Source organism: Ovis aries, chromosome 10, assembly GCF_016772045.2.
Source record: "Ovis aries strain OAR_USU_Benz2616 breed Rambouillet chromosome 10, ARS-UI_Ramb_v3.0, whole genome shotgun sequence".
Taxonomy (NCBI): domain Eukaryota; kingdom Metazoa; phylum Chordata; class Mammalia; order Artiodactyla; family Bovidae; genus Ovis; species Ovis aries.
This window is the reverse complement of record NC_056063.1, coordinates 21,403,103-21,420,585: the sequence shown is the minus strand read 5'-3', so window position 1 is coordinate 21,420,585 and position 17,483 is coordinate 21,403,103. Positions and strand designations below refer to the sequence as shown.

The 17,483-nt window shown below is 41.7% G+C and overlaps 1 protein-coding gene across 2 annotated transcripts in view; it reads right to left on the bottom strand.

Annotated features, from left to right (window-relative positions):
• WDFY2 (WD repeat and FYVE domain containing 2) overlaps positions 1–17,483 on the bottom strand; it is a 183,924-nt gene that overhangs the window by 98,207 nt on the left and 68,234 nt on the right. Inside the window, exons 2-3 of one of the 2 annotated variants that reach the window (XM_060394375.1) lie at positions 15,293–17,483; positions 14,321–14,388 (exon numbers count right to left, since the gene is read on the bottom strand). The exon at positions 15,293–17,483 is cut by the window's right edge and continues 49,248 nt beyond it. In XM_060394375.1, the coding sequence (XP_060250358.1) occupies positions 14,321–14,388; positions 15,293–15,294 (70 nt within the window). In that variant the 5' untranslated portion in view covers positions 15,295–17,483. The remainder of the gene's footprint in view (positions 1–14,320; positions 14,389–15,292) is intronic. The other variant, XM_027973574.2, reaches the window with a different exon arrangement.

The following is a 17,483-nucleotide window of genomic DNA, read 5'->3' as shown; positions in this document are numbered from 1 at the left end:
CACAAGCTACCCTTAAATCAACACTGCTATTTCGTTATTCCTTATTTTACCCCCATTTACTAAATTTTTTGTCATACTTCAACAAAAATTTAGAATGCTTACTATGTTCAAGACATTTGATGCAATGATATATAAGATATTATAGCTGTCATCAAGGAATTGATAGATTACACCACCAACTATATATAGGAGCCACAATATAAAACTTGTCCCCAACGTCACCTCCTTGGTTCACATCACTTCATACGGATAGTAAGAAATGCCTTCAGGATGCAAAAGGAAAAAAACCTTTCCTAAATAAGTAAAAGAAGCTTTAACAGAAGTTCTGTTGTTGCAGAACCCATATGATAGAACTCATGTGGCCTTAGACAGGGGATTGACAGAGACTGGGATATTACCTCCCAGGTGCCCCCCAAAGTGTAAACATTCTTTCAAAGAGGCATTATGGCAAAACACCAAAAAAAAAAACCCTACAAAAAATTGTGTGTGTGTGTGTGAAGACTTTCAATAGGTAAGTCTTATGATGCTTTTCAAACCACTTCCTCACTATGACATTCCCATAGGAAGAAGCCCTGGGTTGGTTACCCATAGGCGATGCAGGGCCAAGGAGGAAAGAAGTGGATTGAAAGAAATATTGGGACTTTCCTGGTGGTCCAGTGATTCAGAATCTGACTTCCAATGTAGGGTCCATTCTTGATTGAAAAACTAGGATCCTACATGCCAAAGGGCAACTAAGCCCATTCCCCACAACGAGAGAAGCCCAGAAGAGGCAACAAAGACCCAGAGCAACCAAAATTTTAAAAAAACAATAAAAACCACCTTACTTAAAAAACAAAAAGAAATATCGATGCCCACATTTGATGTTATAGTGTCTTTCCATTTCAGGGTTGAAGGAGTAGATAAATTGACTCAGAGATCCTTCTAACTTCAACTCACCAGAAATTAATTGAAAAAGCAACCTCTGAAAGTCTAGTGCTATGGTCCATATGCAGTAAGCTCCTATTCATCCATGCAAAAAAATATCAAAGGGCAAAACTGTCTGAGGAAGCATACTAAGACACAGTAAAGTCATAATTATGACCACATGGTCGAGGGAATCCTGCAGAAGGAAGCATAAGGGAAGAAACAAACAAAATATGATTTAGACCCAATGTTTGTAGCCAGGTTGCAAAAACACAATATTTCACAAAGAAGAATTCAGCTGTAACAACTAATAATTCACCAGTCAATGAAGAAATAATTGGGTCTTTCTGACGGCTGAAAGTTCAGGTCAGAGATGAACTTGGTTGAGAGACTGTTCTATTCGCCCACCTTAAACATGTATTCTCCAATAGTCAAGCAAAGTGGCTGGCTGAAATACATTTTATCTAGAAATAAGGGAAGGAGCTTAACCAGTGGTAAAGAATCCACCTGCTAGCGCAAGAGACGCAGGTTCGATCCCTGATCCAGGAGGGTCCCACATGCCAGTGTCAACTAAGCCCGTGTGCCACAGCTATGGTGCCTGTGCCCCAGAGCCCAGGAGCTGCAACTAGTGAGCCTGCACGCCACGACTACTGAAGCTGGAGCAGCCCAGAGCCTGTGATGTGCAGCAAGAGAAGCCCACTGCAACGAGGGGTTTGAGTACCACAGCCAGAGAGCAGCCCCCACTCCCCAAAACCGGAGAAAAGCCGGAGCAGCAGTGGAGACCCAGCACAGCCAAAAACAGATCAGTAAATAAAATTACTTTTTTTTTTTTAATGAAGAAACAAGAGAAGTCTCATTTTCCAAGTTGTCTGATCAAGACTGGCCATCTCCCTGCTTAGTCTCAGACTGACGACACTCAAAAGAAGGATATTTGGCAAAATTTTAGGAAGCAAGACCATGAAAAGTACAAATATGATAGGAAAGAAATTTGTAGAGGTCTGTGGGTAATGGGAAATAATACTCTCTCATATTAGTGTCAGGACTTGGTGGACTGTGTTTTGCAATACTGAATGTTTTTTAAAAATGAAATCTGGTAGTTTAAGGCATGGGTTCAGCTTAAAGTTCAGGGAGAATGAAAAGAGAACCCCTAGTCTGGATGATTATATTAATGCCCATATAATTTGAAGGGGGAAAAGCTCAGGATATGAGCCGGTATGGTGCTAGCGGTAAAGAATCCGCCTCCCAATGTGGGAGATGCAAAAGATGCTGGTTCGATCCCTGGGTCGGGAAGATCCCCTGGAGAAGGAAACGGCAATCCACTCCAGCATTCTTCCCTGGAAAATCCCATGAACAGAGATTTTCCATAGGTAAAATACTGACTGATAGCCTGGTGGGATACAGTCCCATGGAGATCACAAAGAGTTGGACATGACTGAACAGCTGACCACGCATTGGCCCTAAGCAAAGGGAACACAAGAAACCAACGTCAACTTCAAGGGACCAATAGTTAAATGGATTAGAGAGAAACTGGCTAATTGAATTTCTAACTTATCCCATGGACGATCTAAGAAGAAATATTGCTCTTGCTTTCTAAAAAAACATAAGTTGAGAGGAGGCATTCTCAAAATACTTCTATTTGGGGGAAAGTTTACCCATTTCTAGCATTTAAACCTATAATTCTTTCATTTTATGACTAATTTATTTCCTGTCCTTTGCTGATCATTTGAACTTTACTCAAATAAACACAAGTTCCAATGAAGGTTGAACTGTGGATTTCAATCACTCTGACAGCTTTACTATGCTAAAGGCATTATTTGGCAGGAGACACTAATCTTCATGGGATGTGCTGAATGGATGTGGGAACTTTAAATAAGCAACAGTACACTGTGAATAAAACTTCAGGTATTTAAAGGCATCCTGGTGAAGTTAAATGTCAGGATCCTTATTCTTCAATTAAAAATAAAGTAAAAAACAAACAAACAAAATGTCAGGATTCTATAATAAGAGGGCCTTGACTAGAGAGGCATACAAAGAGAACCCCACCACCATAAAGCAAAGATTTAATTAATTCCCGGACACTAATCCATTCAGCTGTGCGTCACAAAATAATATTTATAGTATATAAATATATACTTTTTTATAGTATTTGGCCCATGTTTTACCTTACTAAGAACACTTATATTTAGGACCTCAATTGCCTAGCATGAAAAAGAATTTTTCTTTTAAATCAAATATTTTATGAACTCAATTAAAATTAACCCTTGGTTTTGTTTTAATTTAGTCTAAGTAACATCAGTAAAATGACGGTGAATGGGCAGTGGTCCCTTTTTCTCCCAGACAAGTTTTAAGTGACAGTAAAGTCATCTGACTATAGGAAGCTTTAAATTACTCTGTCAGATGAAAATCAGAGTATGCTAAATAAATGTTATAATCGTTCAGATTAATTAATATCTGTTATCTTTAGCTTGGATCATTTGTTCTCCTTCAATTCTGTAAAATATCAAACTTCCTTGGGTACTTTTTCTTCTGAGTAAACAGAAGATCAAAAGATCAGATTACAGTGTTATTCTGGAAAATGTCAATAATAAAAACAAGTCATTTTCTACACATGGTTCTATAATACAACCTATACTAAAAAGAGACCAACAAAGGAGCAGTATATGTCACAATGAAGAACCAAGAAGTTATGTGAAATAAGATATGAGCTAAACAATAGGATGAGCATTTCTGAATTATATACACATCCCCCACAGCCAACAAACTTCCTCAGCTGAATTAAACATGCTGTTTAAAACTCACCCAAGAAAGCACTACCTTATAAAAACAGAAATACCAAATTCATTATTTTAAATAACTTTCAGTCATTCATCTTCCCACGTGAAATTTCCCCGAAAACTCCAATAAACCCAGCAGAAAGGGCGGGACAGCGCACAAACCCCCTCCACAGTCCCAAGCCTTGGACCTCACAATGGGAACATCACAGACTAACTCATTTCCATCCCAAATACAAGTATATCAATACGAGCACATTAATCATTTCCATTTTCTAAATCCTCAATTTCAAGCTGCTCTAAGACTACAATTCCAACAGATGGGACACCAATCCAGCAACAACCTCACAAATCAGCCAATCTTTCCTAAATTCCTCTGGGTTAAGATGAGCAAAGAGAGTGTATATTGCTAAACACCAACAACTTGAAGATAATTTACAAATATTTACTTGACATATAACCAAAATATTTATGCAAATCTGAGAAACAGAAAACGGACAGCTTATCTGTCAGGTTCAGAGCAGAGAAAAGGACAGGACTCGCCCAAAGTCAGTCAGCAAATTGGCAGCAAACATGAAAATCGAAGTCCAGTTTCCCACCCAGGCACAAGTGCTATCCTATGAGCAATGATGAACACTCCAATATTAAACAATGCATCTTTATCAGAATTTAATGCAAACAGTATGTTCAAACTGCATCTCTCATTTGTCTTAACTAAGATAACTTACTCCATGCATTCCCTACCTCATTTCACAAAGAATTGAAAATGGCTTTAAAAGCAGATACAAAAAACAACAACAACAACAAAGGCTAGAAGTAAGCAAAACGTCTTGACTGAGGAAAATATATCAAATCTGAGAAAGAAAATCAAAAGAAAGATCTGTGGGGAATATAACGGAGCCCATGTTCCACCTTACCTATAAGGACTATGTACCAGGTCCATAGGGTTGCTCCTCCTAACCTTTTTCACCTCACAGATCACACAGAAACTTAGATGTGAGCAAAACAGCCTGGAGGAAATGGAACAGACTGCTGGGGCCCCGATGACTGGATGGCTCCTGCCCAAATAACCAGATCAGTTTGCGGGGCCCAGAATCCATTTGGATCATCCCAGGACGCTGTAACACAGGATGAGAAGTTCTGCCTTAGAGAAAGCCAGGGGTTTCTGGCTCTCCTACCTGAAAAGTCATTTTCGTTAGTGTTTCTTCAAAGGGGCGCTGAGCATGATGGCAGATGAATGCTCATGGCGGCAAGACTTACAATAGCCGGGACACGGACGCAACCCAAGTGTCCGTCAACCAAGGAGCGGATAAAGAAGATGCGGTGCACATATACAGCGGAGTACTACTCAGCCATAAAAGAGAAATAATGCCATTTGCAGCGACTTGGATGGACCTAGAGACTGTCACACTGAGTAAAGTAACAGAAAGACAAGCATCCTACGAGATCACTTATAGGTAAAACAAAAAGGGGTACAAGTGAACTTATCTACAAAACAGAATAGAAACACAGATGTAGAAAACACACTTACAGTTACCGGGGGGTGGGGGGAGTAGTGGGGAGGGATAAACTGGGAGACTGGGATTGACATATACACCCCACTATATGTAAAACAGATGGCTAATAAGGACCTACCGCATAGCACAGGGAACTCTACTCTGCACTCTGTAATGGCCTATGTGGGAAAGGAATCTAAAAAAGACTGGATATATGCATTTGTGTAACAGATTCCCTTGAGTGTATACTTGAAACTGACACAAAATAATCAACTAGACTCCAATAAAATTTTGTTTAAAGAGGCAGATAAAACATTTCATGTATACACACAGCAGTATGAGCTGAGAGCCCAATGAATGCAGGCATTTCTGCAGAAGGATAACACGAAGCAGAAACTCTCAGAATATGGGTGAATAGTCGACTGCATATATATCCTTTATACTACACATCACAAATAATAAACAGCCTTTCGCTCAACCAGGCTGACGAAAAAATAAATAAAACTGGAAAAGCAGGCAGTTCAAAATGAAGGTTTTTAGTGAGGACTAGAGTTCCTGCACTTTATTGTTTAACTATTATTTGATTGTTGACTTAAATTTTAAAGTTTTAAAAATCTTAGATTTATTTTTATTGAGCTAACATTGGTTTATAACATTACATACATTTCATAACATTACATAGTGCGGTGTAAGATGTTATGGAAAAAGCTAAACAAACTTTCTGGCCACCCCAACGTTTCTACACTTGCTACAGCGTGTTCCCCACCAAAAATCTAGTTTCCACCTGTCACCACGCATCTGATCCCCTTTATGCGTTTTGCCTCACCTCTGGTAACCACTAATCTGTTCTCACTGTATCTATGTATTTATTTTGATTCGGTTTGTTCATTTATTTTATTTGTTGGTGCTTTTCATATTGCACAAGAGGGAAGTCATATGGTCTTTATCTTTCTCTGTCTGACTTACTTCACTGAGTAGAGTTCTTATACTTCAAAAAGTTGGCTGAGCAAATGGTCAAGTGGCCACACTGGTAGGAAAACTGAAGGGGCCCAACCACAGCCTCAGCCTGGACAAATGCCATCCCACCAGATGGGATTTTCAAGGCAGAGAGCTGAAGATCCTACAAAATGGTCATTTTATTTATTGGGTGTGCCTTTTATTTGTAGTCACCTTTGAACAGCCATCTTCTGCTCTGCTTCGGGGATAAATGCATAAACACTTAGGAGCCAAAGTAAGTTCCATCTGTCTGTCCCGGCAGTGACAGAATCCACAGAGGTTTTCCAATTGCCCAATCCTCAACTCAGGCCTGAGACTCTGGCCTTCTTAAACTCCTATTCACTGTACCTTTGGCAGCCAAGTGGCTTTACCTCTTCTCCATGGGGGAAGTGTTGGCAAGAAAGGTCCAGACATGATACCCAACTCTGCAGAGTAAGAAAAATCTCAAACACCTGCCACCCCGGCTCCTGCCCGCACTCTCCTCTACTCTTTAGTCTGACCCCATGAATAGCAAAGCTAGTTGGTAAAGTAAATGTGTAATAACTCAACCATGAAAATAGGAATGCCTGTGCTCTTCATGCTTGCTTGTTTGTTTTTTTCCCCTCTGTTCAGTTCAGTCACTCAGTCGTGTCCGACTCTTTGCGACCCCATCAATCACAGCACGCCAGGCCTCCTTGTCCATCACCAACTCCGGGAGTTTACCCAAACTCATGTCCATTGAGTCAGTGATGCCATCCAACCATCTCATCCTCTGTTGTCCCCTTCTCCTCCTGCCCCCAATCCCTCCCAACATCAGGGTCTTTTCCAATGAGTCAACTCTTCGCATGAGGTGGCCAAAGTATTGGAGTTTCAGCTTTAGCATCAGTCCTTACAAAGAACATCCAGGACTGATCTCCTTTACGATGGACTGGTTGGATCTCCTTGCAGTCCAAGGGACTCTCAAGAGTCTTCTCCAACACCACAGTTCAAAAGCATCAATTCTTCGACACTCAGCTTTCTTCACAGTCCAACTCTCACATCCATACATGACCACTGGAAAACCATAACCTTGACTAGACAGACCTTTCTTGGCAAAGTAATGTCTCTGCTTTTTAATATGCTGTTTAGGTTGGTCATAACTTTTCTTTCAAGGAGCAAGCGTCTTTTTATTTCATGGCTGCAGTCACCATCTGCAGTGATTTTGAAGCCCCCCAAAATAAAGTCTGACACTGTTTCCACTATTTCCCCATCTATTTGCCATGAAGTGATGGGGCCAGATGCCATGATCTTAGTTTTCTGAATGTTGAGCTTTAAGCTAACTTTTCACTCTCCTCTTCCACTTTCATCAAGAGGCTTTTTAGTTCTTCATTTTCTGCCATAAGGGTGGTGTCATCTGCATTTCTGAGGTTATTGATATTTCTCCTGGCAATCTTGATTCCAGCTTGTGCTTCTTCCAGCCCACCGTTTCTCATGATGTACTCTGCACAGAAGTTAAATAAGCAGGGTGACAATATATAGCCTTGACGTACTCCTTTTCCTATTTGGAACCAGTCTGTTGTTCCATGTCCAGTTCTAACTGTTGCTTCCTGACCTGCATATGGGTTTCTCAAGAGGCAGGCCAGGTGGTCTGGTATTCCCATCTGTTGAAGAATTTTCCACAGTTTATTGTGATCCACACAGTCAAAGGCTTTGGCACAGTCAATAAAGCAGAAATAGATGTTTTTCTGGAACTCTCTTGCTTTTTCGATGATCCAGCAGATGTTGGCAATCTGATCTCTGGTTCCTCTGCCTTTTCCCCTCTGTAGTAAGATGCGAATATAGTGGTTGAAATGGTATCTACTAGAAGCCTGGAACAAATAACCACATTTACAGCTATAACTAAACCTTAACTCTGTACCCTCAGGAAGGTTCCTCCCTGGTATTCAAGGTCAGGCAGGTCCCAGCTGGGAAGGCTATAACTTGATCTTGTCATAGTAGGCTACTTTCCAGCTACCATGTGAGATAATGTCAGGAAGATACAATTTTTGAAAGGATATTTGATAAGGACATACTCTTATTTCTCACTCATCCATAAACATCAGTTTAGAGGAAACTAAAAAACAAGTCATCAGTCACCCCAAATTCTCTATAGATACCAGGGTTTAAAATAGACCTTCCAGACTTCCCTGATGGTCCAGAGGTTAAGAATCTGCCCGCCAATGCACGGGACACAGGACTCAATTCCTGGTCCGGGAAGATCCCACATGCCATGGAGCAACTAAGCCCAAGTACTGAGCCCACCGTCAAGAGCCCGAGAACTGCAGCTACTGAGCCCTCACCCCACAAGTACTGAAGTCCACGCACCTAGAGCCTGGACTCCGTAACAAGAGAAGCCATCGCGATGAGAAGCCTGTGCGCTGCAACGGGAAAACAGACCCCATTCACTGCAACTAAGAAAGCCCGTGAGCCTCAACGAAGAGCCTGTGCATTGCAACAAAGACCCAACATAGCCACAGATAAAAATAAATAAATTCTGCAAATATAAAATGGAACTTTCTAAGGGACCTCTTGTGACCATGTGCCCATTACACCTACTTCTGTTAAAACTCACCATGCACCGTGGTACTCATTTTACGTCTGGTTCCCCCAACCGACTGTACCATACCATGAAGACAGGAATCACCTGCCATATTAAGCACTCTATCCTAGGGCTTCCCTGGTGGTCCAGTGGTTAAGACTCCATGCTCTCAATGTAGGAGACACGGGTTCAAACCCTGGTTGGGGATCTAAGATCCCACATGCCACAGAGCATGGCCAGAACAAAAATAAATACACACCTTATTCTTAGCACACTGCATAGTGTTTGGTATGGAAGAAACATTTGAAAATTGTTGAACGCACTGTCCAAAGAAATTAAACAAGATAATTTTTTCTGCTTTTCATCTTTACTTGCCCTCACTTTTCCCATACTGTTTTCAGCTCAATACCTCAGAGGCACCAATAGGGACCTACTGGACTGCACGGCTCAGTCTTTCCTCTTTAAAGATCACAGAGATACAGGAGAAAGTGAAAAGACAGGAACTGGGAGGTGTACACTTAGGGCGAGGCGGAGTCAGATACTTGCAGCGGCAAGCAGCAGGAACCCACTGCATGGACTTAAGTGCAAAGAGGTATATGGCAGTAAGAGAGAGGGTACCTTTTGAACTCAAGGGCAGAATCAGAGTCAAGCTTGGGAGTTCAGAGCATGAAGAAAACCTTAAGGCATCACTTGCTCAGGCTTCTCTCCCTCTGGAGCCAAGTGATTCACACTTTCTTCATGCACACAAATGCCACAAAGCTGTTGGATTTCTGTGTTCCCAGCTCAAGGGACCAGCCTAGGTGGAGACTAGCATTTCCTACTCCAAACTCTAAATTCCTAGGAAAACTGGACTGGCTCAGGGGCAAACAGCCTTAACCAGGCAAATCTAGTTTCTCCTAGATCCCTCCTGGAGAGGAAGCAAGTCATGATCTTTGCGACCCTATTGACTGTAGCCTACCAGGCTCCTCTGTTCATGGGATTGTCCAGGCAAGAAAACTGGAGTGAGTTGTCATTCCCTTCTCCGGGGGATCTTCCCGAACCAGGGACTGAACCTGAGTCTCCTGCACTGGCAGGTGGACACTTTACCACTGAGCCTCCAAAGACGCCCAGGGAAGCAGGAGCGCCTCAGAAAAGACAGGGTATGAGGATGCCTCCAAAGCAGGGGCTGGCATTTTGATTGCGATGCGTCTGCTCCTCATCTTTCTCTCACCTGCCACTCTCTGAAGTTCATGCCGTCGTATCACACGCTGCCTTTCAGGCTCACTCCGTGCCCTCAAACTTGGCCCTCAGTATCCACTCTTGCTCATCTAATGTGTTCTGCTCCCTTCCCTGCAATCAACTCCAAATGCTTCTCAATGCTATAAAACGTTACTAGCCTACTCAGAATGCGACAAACACCATATTAAAAGGGCTTTTTTTTTTCTCTTCAGTGTTTGAGATTTCAGGTTCTGTGACTTTATTTTTTCCCAACTTTATTAAGGTATAATTTTCAAATAAAATTATAAGGTATTTGAAGCTTACAAAGTGATGAGTTGATATATGTTGTGAAAGGATTCCTGTCATCAAATTAACACATTTTTAATTCACCTCACATATTTCTTTTTTTTTGGTAAGGACATTTAAGTTGTACTCTCTCAGCAAATTTCAATCGTACAACACGTGTCATCAACTGTAGGCCACCATGTCATACACTAGATCCCCAGACTCCACACATCCTATAACTCAGCTTACGTTTGCCACCTCTTTGCCCCTAGCAACCACTTTTCTACTCTCTGTTTCTATGAGTTCAACTTTTTTAAAAGGTATTTTAATGGACAAAGTAAGCAAACAAATCATATATTGCACATACAAGATATAAATTATCTCTGTTTTCTCCTGGATTTGGAATACTACTTTTTTTGTACGACTATAAACACACCATATGGTCATATCTGCCTTGTGGTGTCCATACTATAGCCTCTAGTAAACTATAGTTTTCCACTTAGTGAGTGAAGTCAAGTCGCTCAGTCGTGTCTGACTCTTTGCGACCCCATGGACTATAGCCTACCAGGCTCCTCCGTCCATGGGATTTTCCAGGCAAGAGTACAGGAGTGGGTTGCCATTTCCTTCTCTAGGGGATCTTCCCAAATCAGGGATCAAACCCAGGTGTCCCGCACTGCAGACAGACGCTTTACCATCTGAGCTACCAGGGAAGCCCCTTTGTAACTAATACCACATACCCCTTATTTAAGGACAATATTGAGTAACCTCTTAACAAAACACCTTCCAATAGAAAGGACTGCAAAAAAAAAAAAAAGTGGAAATTCAATAACTGAATACATTCTAAATGACATGAAAATGTAACCTATTTCCTTATGCAATAAGATTCTGCCTCTCTTAAGGTAAACAAAAGATCCTGCTCAGAGACCAGTTCCTATGTTACCTGAATGCATATGATCCCTAATATGAAAGCCAGTTTCCAATCAACTGTGAAGAACACAGCCTTCTGTCCTTTTCACCCTCCACGATAGATGGAACCGTCCAACAATGAAAGAGTACGGAAATTATCCTGACCATTCACCCGCTGTTCACCTGCACCTTCTGGCATCCAGCTTGATGGCCTGTATATAGTCAGTGCACAGTAAATATGTGATCAACTAGAATGTGTATTTCTATCTATGTATTTACAAATCAACACTGTACAGGCATGAGCCTTCACACGTGTTCATATAAACATATGTAAACAGATCAGCGTGGTGGTTGTTCAGCCACTAAGTTGTGTCCAACTCTTTGTGACCCCATGGACTGCAACACGCCAGGCTCTCCTGTCCTTCACTATCTCCTGGAGGTTGTTCAAACTCAGTCAGTGACCACTGAGTCAGTGATGCTATTTAACCATCTCATCCACTGTCACCCCCTTCTTCTCCTGCCCTCAATCTTTCCCAGCATCAGGGTCTTTTCCAGTGAGTTGGCTCTTCGCATCAGATGGCCCAAGTGTTCTTCAGCTTCAGCATCAGTCCTTCCAGTGAATATTCAGGGTTGATTTCCTTTAGGATGGATTGGTTTGATCTCCTTGCTGTCCAAGGGACTCTCAAGAGTCTTCTCCAGCACCACAGTTAGAAAGCATCAGTTCTTTGGCGCTCAGCCTTCTTTATGGTCCAACTCTCTCACCTGCACATGACTACTGGAAAAACCATTTCCTGCATCTTGGAAAAAATGCCAAAAGGCAACCTCAAAATATAAAAGGCATTCAAATCACCTCGGGATCTTTTAAAATGCAGATTCTCATTCAGTAGGTCTCAGGTGGAGCCCAGTATTTGTATTTCTAGTAAGTTCTCAGGTGACCTTGATGCTGCCGGTCCACAGACCACACGTTGATAGCAAAGTAATCCCTTCTTTACTCCCTTTCGTAGACGGTCACAGGCAAAATAATTAGAGGGTCATTCTTCTCAAAGATCACGTTCGGTCACTTAGGAAAATGTATGATAACACTCTCAGGGAAATCATCTTTGTTAACAGATTCAAGTCTTCAGTAAGTACTTGTTTACTGAGAGCCTATGCCGGGTGCAAGAGTTACAGCAGCTTTCTTTAGTCACTCATCAGATACAGCTTACTAAAGCACAAACATGCAACTCGCGGCTTCTCTGTATCCTCCGTGATATTTGAATAAAGAGAACATTAGAGAGTGACATCAGATGTGTATGGATGTGTGTACTGGGGAGTGGGGGTGGTTGGTAAGCAACTGTTTAGGATCCCGCATCTTCATGAGGTTCCTATCAACACCCATCTCAACGAGATTCCTTAAGCACCATCCCCAAGCCCTCGTCACTCTGCCCACATTGGCCTCTCCTGTCTTCAGAGTCACATGGAAATTACAGGACTCTGGGGTCAACTTCAGCTTGCTGGACTACAGAATCTCCCCAGCTCGTCCTGCTGGATATTACGTCAAGTGTGATGAAAAAGGCCATAGGTGACTGGTTATACCACTTAAAAATAAGGGAAAAAAATCAATCATAGGATTCCTTTCCTTTTCCATTTACCTAAGGCCTCATCACTGCCAAGACTTAAGAAGAAAGCTCACCTTGGGTCTTGGCTGTGCAATGGCATCTGCTGGAGGCGCAACCAGTAAGGTGAGAATCTAAGCACAGCAAGTTCCCTACATACGAAACCTTCAAGTTGAGAGTTTTCAAAGATGCGAACATGCCCCCTTATGCCAGCTGTCGTACTATACTGCTACACTTTTCAAGGTACTGTACTGTAAGATTAAATGTTTATTTTTTGTGTTTGCTTTTCATGTATTATTTGTATGAAAAGTATTATAAAGCTATTATTACAGTACAGTACTATGTAGCCGATTGAGTTCATTGGGTACCTAGGCTAACTTTGCTGGACTTAGGAGAATGGGCTCTCAGGATGGAACTCATTTGCATATAGGGGACTTACTATACTGAATTATAAGTTTCTTTTTTGATAACGTAGAGTGGGATACTTGGTTCAACTACATGGTTATCATCTATTCACTACAATTCTAAAGAAATGCAAACCTCAAAGATAAATCTGAAATCACAGAAATCCATTACATCCTTAATAACGTATTTGTTCATAAACACGCAAAACTGTTGCTTATCACAGTCTTCTTTTGCCAGAGGCGTAAGCTTTAGCATATCTATAGTGCAGCATGAATTTTTCTGGGTTGTATGCTGTGGCATATACTACTCAAACAGGGATGCTGGTATCAAGGGAAGAGGCGCACATTGCAGGAAGCCAGAGGGTACAGAGACCCAGACAACAAGCCCAGGGCATTTTTCTAGTATGCTGATTTCAATTAAGGTTTGCAGGAAGGGGAGTAAGAGAAACGTTTAACAATATGACTGACAATGAATTCAAATAATTACACTAAAATAAATATGGAATAAGATACCCACACTTCATTAAGTTTGATAAAACCATAGACTATAAAGAAAGAAATTGCCTATCTGGGGAGGGGGTTGTGGGACATGGGCAACAGCTCTCTCCCTGCAGGGGAACTTCTGCCAGTTCAAAAATCCAAGAATTAGTCATCTTTTTTTAAAAGTATATTTGAAAGATTCACTATTTATCAGTGCAAGGACATATTTCTCATAGGAGCTTTTGGGGAAATGAGACAGACTTCTAATTAGAACATTTGAATCCACAGCAAATCCTTTTGAGAGCTGAATGTTCAATGCTGAATGTCCTGAATTTGAACAAATAATAGAACAATAATGTAAGAACAAATTTACTTCACAAATGTAATCACTGGACAAAATTTTGAATTGTCTAAGGAACTACTTTACAAAAAAGTTAAACAAAAGTTGGAAATGAGAGGGAGACAACCGTAAGCAGGGAGCCTAGGTATTTAAGTCCTTCCATTAATCGTACTCAGAAACTGTGTATATACAGTCAGTTTCAAAACAATTTTCTCATTTTACATAGAGAGCTAAAATGATATAATGATATCATTATAAATATAAATATAAAATGATATAATCCTTTCCATTATAATGATAATCCCAACCCTCATGCATCTCTACTCAAGAGAACACAGCGCAGGCAATCTGAGAAGGAAGGGGAGTTGGGGTCCATGTCTGATTCTTAAAGACAGAGATCCAGATACTTACAAGGCATCACATGGTATATGCTTGGCCAGTACTGTCCACTGTCTCTCTTTAACCACACACGAACAGTCCTGCAACAAAAGAGATGGGTGTTTAAATCACACTATTTTTGGTCATGGGAAAGTTGATAGGAGGTCTTAAATATATATACAGTGGACCCTCAACAACACAGGTTTGAAGTGTACAGGCCTAGTTATAAGTGGATTGTTTTTCATCAAATATGCACTACAGTACTACACAAGCCACGAATGGTTGACTCTGCAGATGTGGAACCACAGGTACAGAAAGCCAACTATACAGTCATGTGCAGATTTCATTTTTAACATAATTTTATCTATTTATTGATTGATGGCTGTGCTGGGTCTTCACTGCTGGGCGGGCTTTCCTCCAGCTGCAGCGAGTGGGGGCTACTCCTCATTGCAGTGTGCAGGCTTCTCAGTGTGGTGTCTTCTCTTGCTGCAGAACATGGGCTCTGGGCACGCTGGCTTCAGAAGTTGCGGTTCCCGGGCTCTAGGGCACATGCTCATAGCTGCTCCAAGGCATGTGGGATCGTCCCAAATCAGGATCGCACCTGTGTCTCCTGCACTGGCAGGTGGATTCTTTGCCGAGACACCACGGAAGCCCTATGTGCGGATTCTAAACCGCACGGAGAATCACTGCCTCTAGTTGTTCAAGGCTCAACCCTGTGTGTGTACATGACATAGTCATAGTGCTATAATTAAATAATATATATTACATATAAATATGTATCACGTTTGTTTATAACATATGTCTATACAACACATCGATATAGATCCTAACTATATATATATATCACACATTATATATATGTGCACATACACACCACTTATGCTTTTCAAAAGATACTAAATTCCTTAAATTTAAGGCTGCATATATTTAGAATTATATGACTGTTTTATAATTAAATATTTAAGGATAATTAAATTTTATCCTCATATGTATTTATATACCCACATGTGACAGTGTTCAAAAATTATCCTTGTAGCTGTTTTGCTCTTGGAGTATATGGCCTTTGCCCTAGTCTGCTGGAAGCATTCATCTCCCTGGGCAGTAACTGGGATTTACTAGGGAAGAACACAGGAAGAGATAATGAAGCAATACGCAACATCTGACACACAAAGAAGGCTTACCAGGAAATTCAGTCTTACAAGCTAGGCCATTGTCTCAAAAGAGGGTTTTTCCAAACACGGTCAAACAAGGATAAAACTCTTGAGACTCAGATTACTGAGCTAGAGGACTGATTGTGGAACCCACCAGGGAACCGGGTAATCCTGCAACAAGGTGGGGGATGAGGGTCCACGCCAGATGGACACGTGGTAGACATCCAGGACAGAGGATGAGATGGTTGGATGGCATCATCAACTCAATGGACATGAGTTTGAGTGAACTCCAAGAGATTGTCAAGGACCGGGAAGCCTGGCATGCTGCAATCTACAGGGTCACAAAGAGTTGGACACGACTGAGTGACTGAACAAGAACACATCCAGGAGAGCTTGGAGAGGAGGAGTCAAAGAGAAAATGATGCTGTCGGGGATACTGCCAGGTTCTTATCAACCAGAAAGGCCCGACCACAGGTTACACCAGCACCCACCCACAAGGCCAACACAACTAGGAGGTGAAGGGACACTGCCCCAGAGACCAGAGGAAGTAGCCAACATCAAACCAAGGGAAGTGAACAGTGCCCGTGGCGGCCAGGACAGCATGTACACCACAGCTCTCACCCCATACCCTTGCACCATCCCGGGGTAAAAGGCGGGCACTGAGCACTTTCATCTCAGAGAGAACCGGACAATATCTAAATAGACTATTTAAGTCATTACCTTAGACTAAGTTTTAAACTGTATTGGATTTCTTCGCCAGTTAATCAGTGGGTCACCCAACAGGAGGAAAAGACTTAACTACAGACACAACAAGGACGTGCCATTTTCTCTGTGTAGCCACAAGAGTCGATGTAGCGATATACCAGGACACAACTAGCTATACTTGTAGAATTCCATCTTTTCGGTCAACCAGCCAATCTGTGAGATGGACAGGTGTAATGGAAAATAATTCCTAATAAATAATTCAATACATACATTATTTATACACTTAATCAGCCTTCACTTAAATTCTTTTCATAATTACACCAATACATTTTAATATGGAGACTATAATCTCAACAAGAATAAATAAGAGTGCCATCATGGAAAACAGTAGAACAGGAAGTTCCAAGAATCAGTCCCTGTACCAAATCAGTTATGGAGCTGGGAAGAACTGTCAGAATCACTGTTTCAGAATTATGAAGTCTAGTTAGACACTTGCAGCATCCGTGGGAATGCCTGATGAAGAAGCAGGCTTGTGGCAGTAAATGTCACATCTTACTTGCAGCTACCATCATGCATGCCCCATTCATATAGCAGGTAGCTAAGGGGACTGCAGCTCGTGTTCACAGAGTGGCTTGCAAGTACCAGGGTGCTGGAACCCAGTCCTTCAAATCTGGGGGATGTGTGTTTTAATTTGCCAAGTGGTTCACTGAGGGAGTAGAGAAGAAACTGGCCTTTCTCTCAGATCTCTAGGTCTGAAGGGCTTTCCAGGGCAGTGTTTGCCAAAAGAATTTAAAGGGAAGGAAGACCTTTTTCTCCTTAATGAAATCACTGGTTGACCTCAGAGATAGAAGAACAGAAATTTCAATGATCACATGCAACAAGAAATACAGTCTTTGCAGAAAGAGCTTGGAAAAGTCACTGAACAGATAACTGCACCATTCAACAAGTAACAACAGCAATCTCTAGAAAGGAGGGGGATTGTGACTTTCCGTTACCACATTATAATTATTTAAAGCATTCCGTTTCTAGACCTGTGTTTGCCAAGGCGGAGGGGAAGTGAGGGAGGGGCAGACTGGGAGTTTGGGGTTAGCAGATGCAAACCATTATGCATAGAACGCGGTTACGCGGGTTATGAGCCCATGGCCATCGAGCACGTAACATCTTCCATTTGGTGGGAGTTTTCACATCTGTTAAAAAAACTCATGATGTATGTACCAGATATTATCATCGAAGTATTTCAGAGAGGAACAGGGCAGGGTTCTGTCCTGGGAAGGCCCCATAGAGTCCTGCTCAATCACAATTGACTCCCTCATTAGAAAATAAGCATGAGGGAGTTCCCT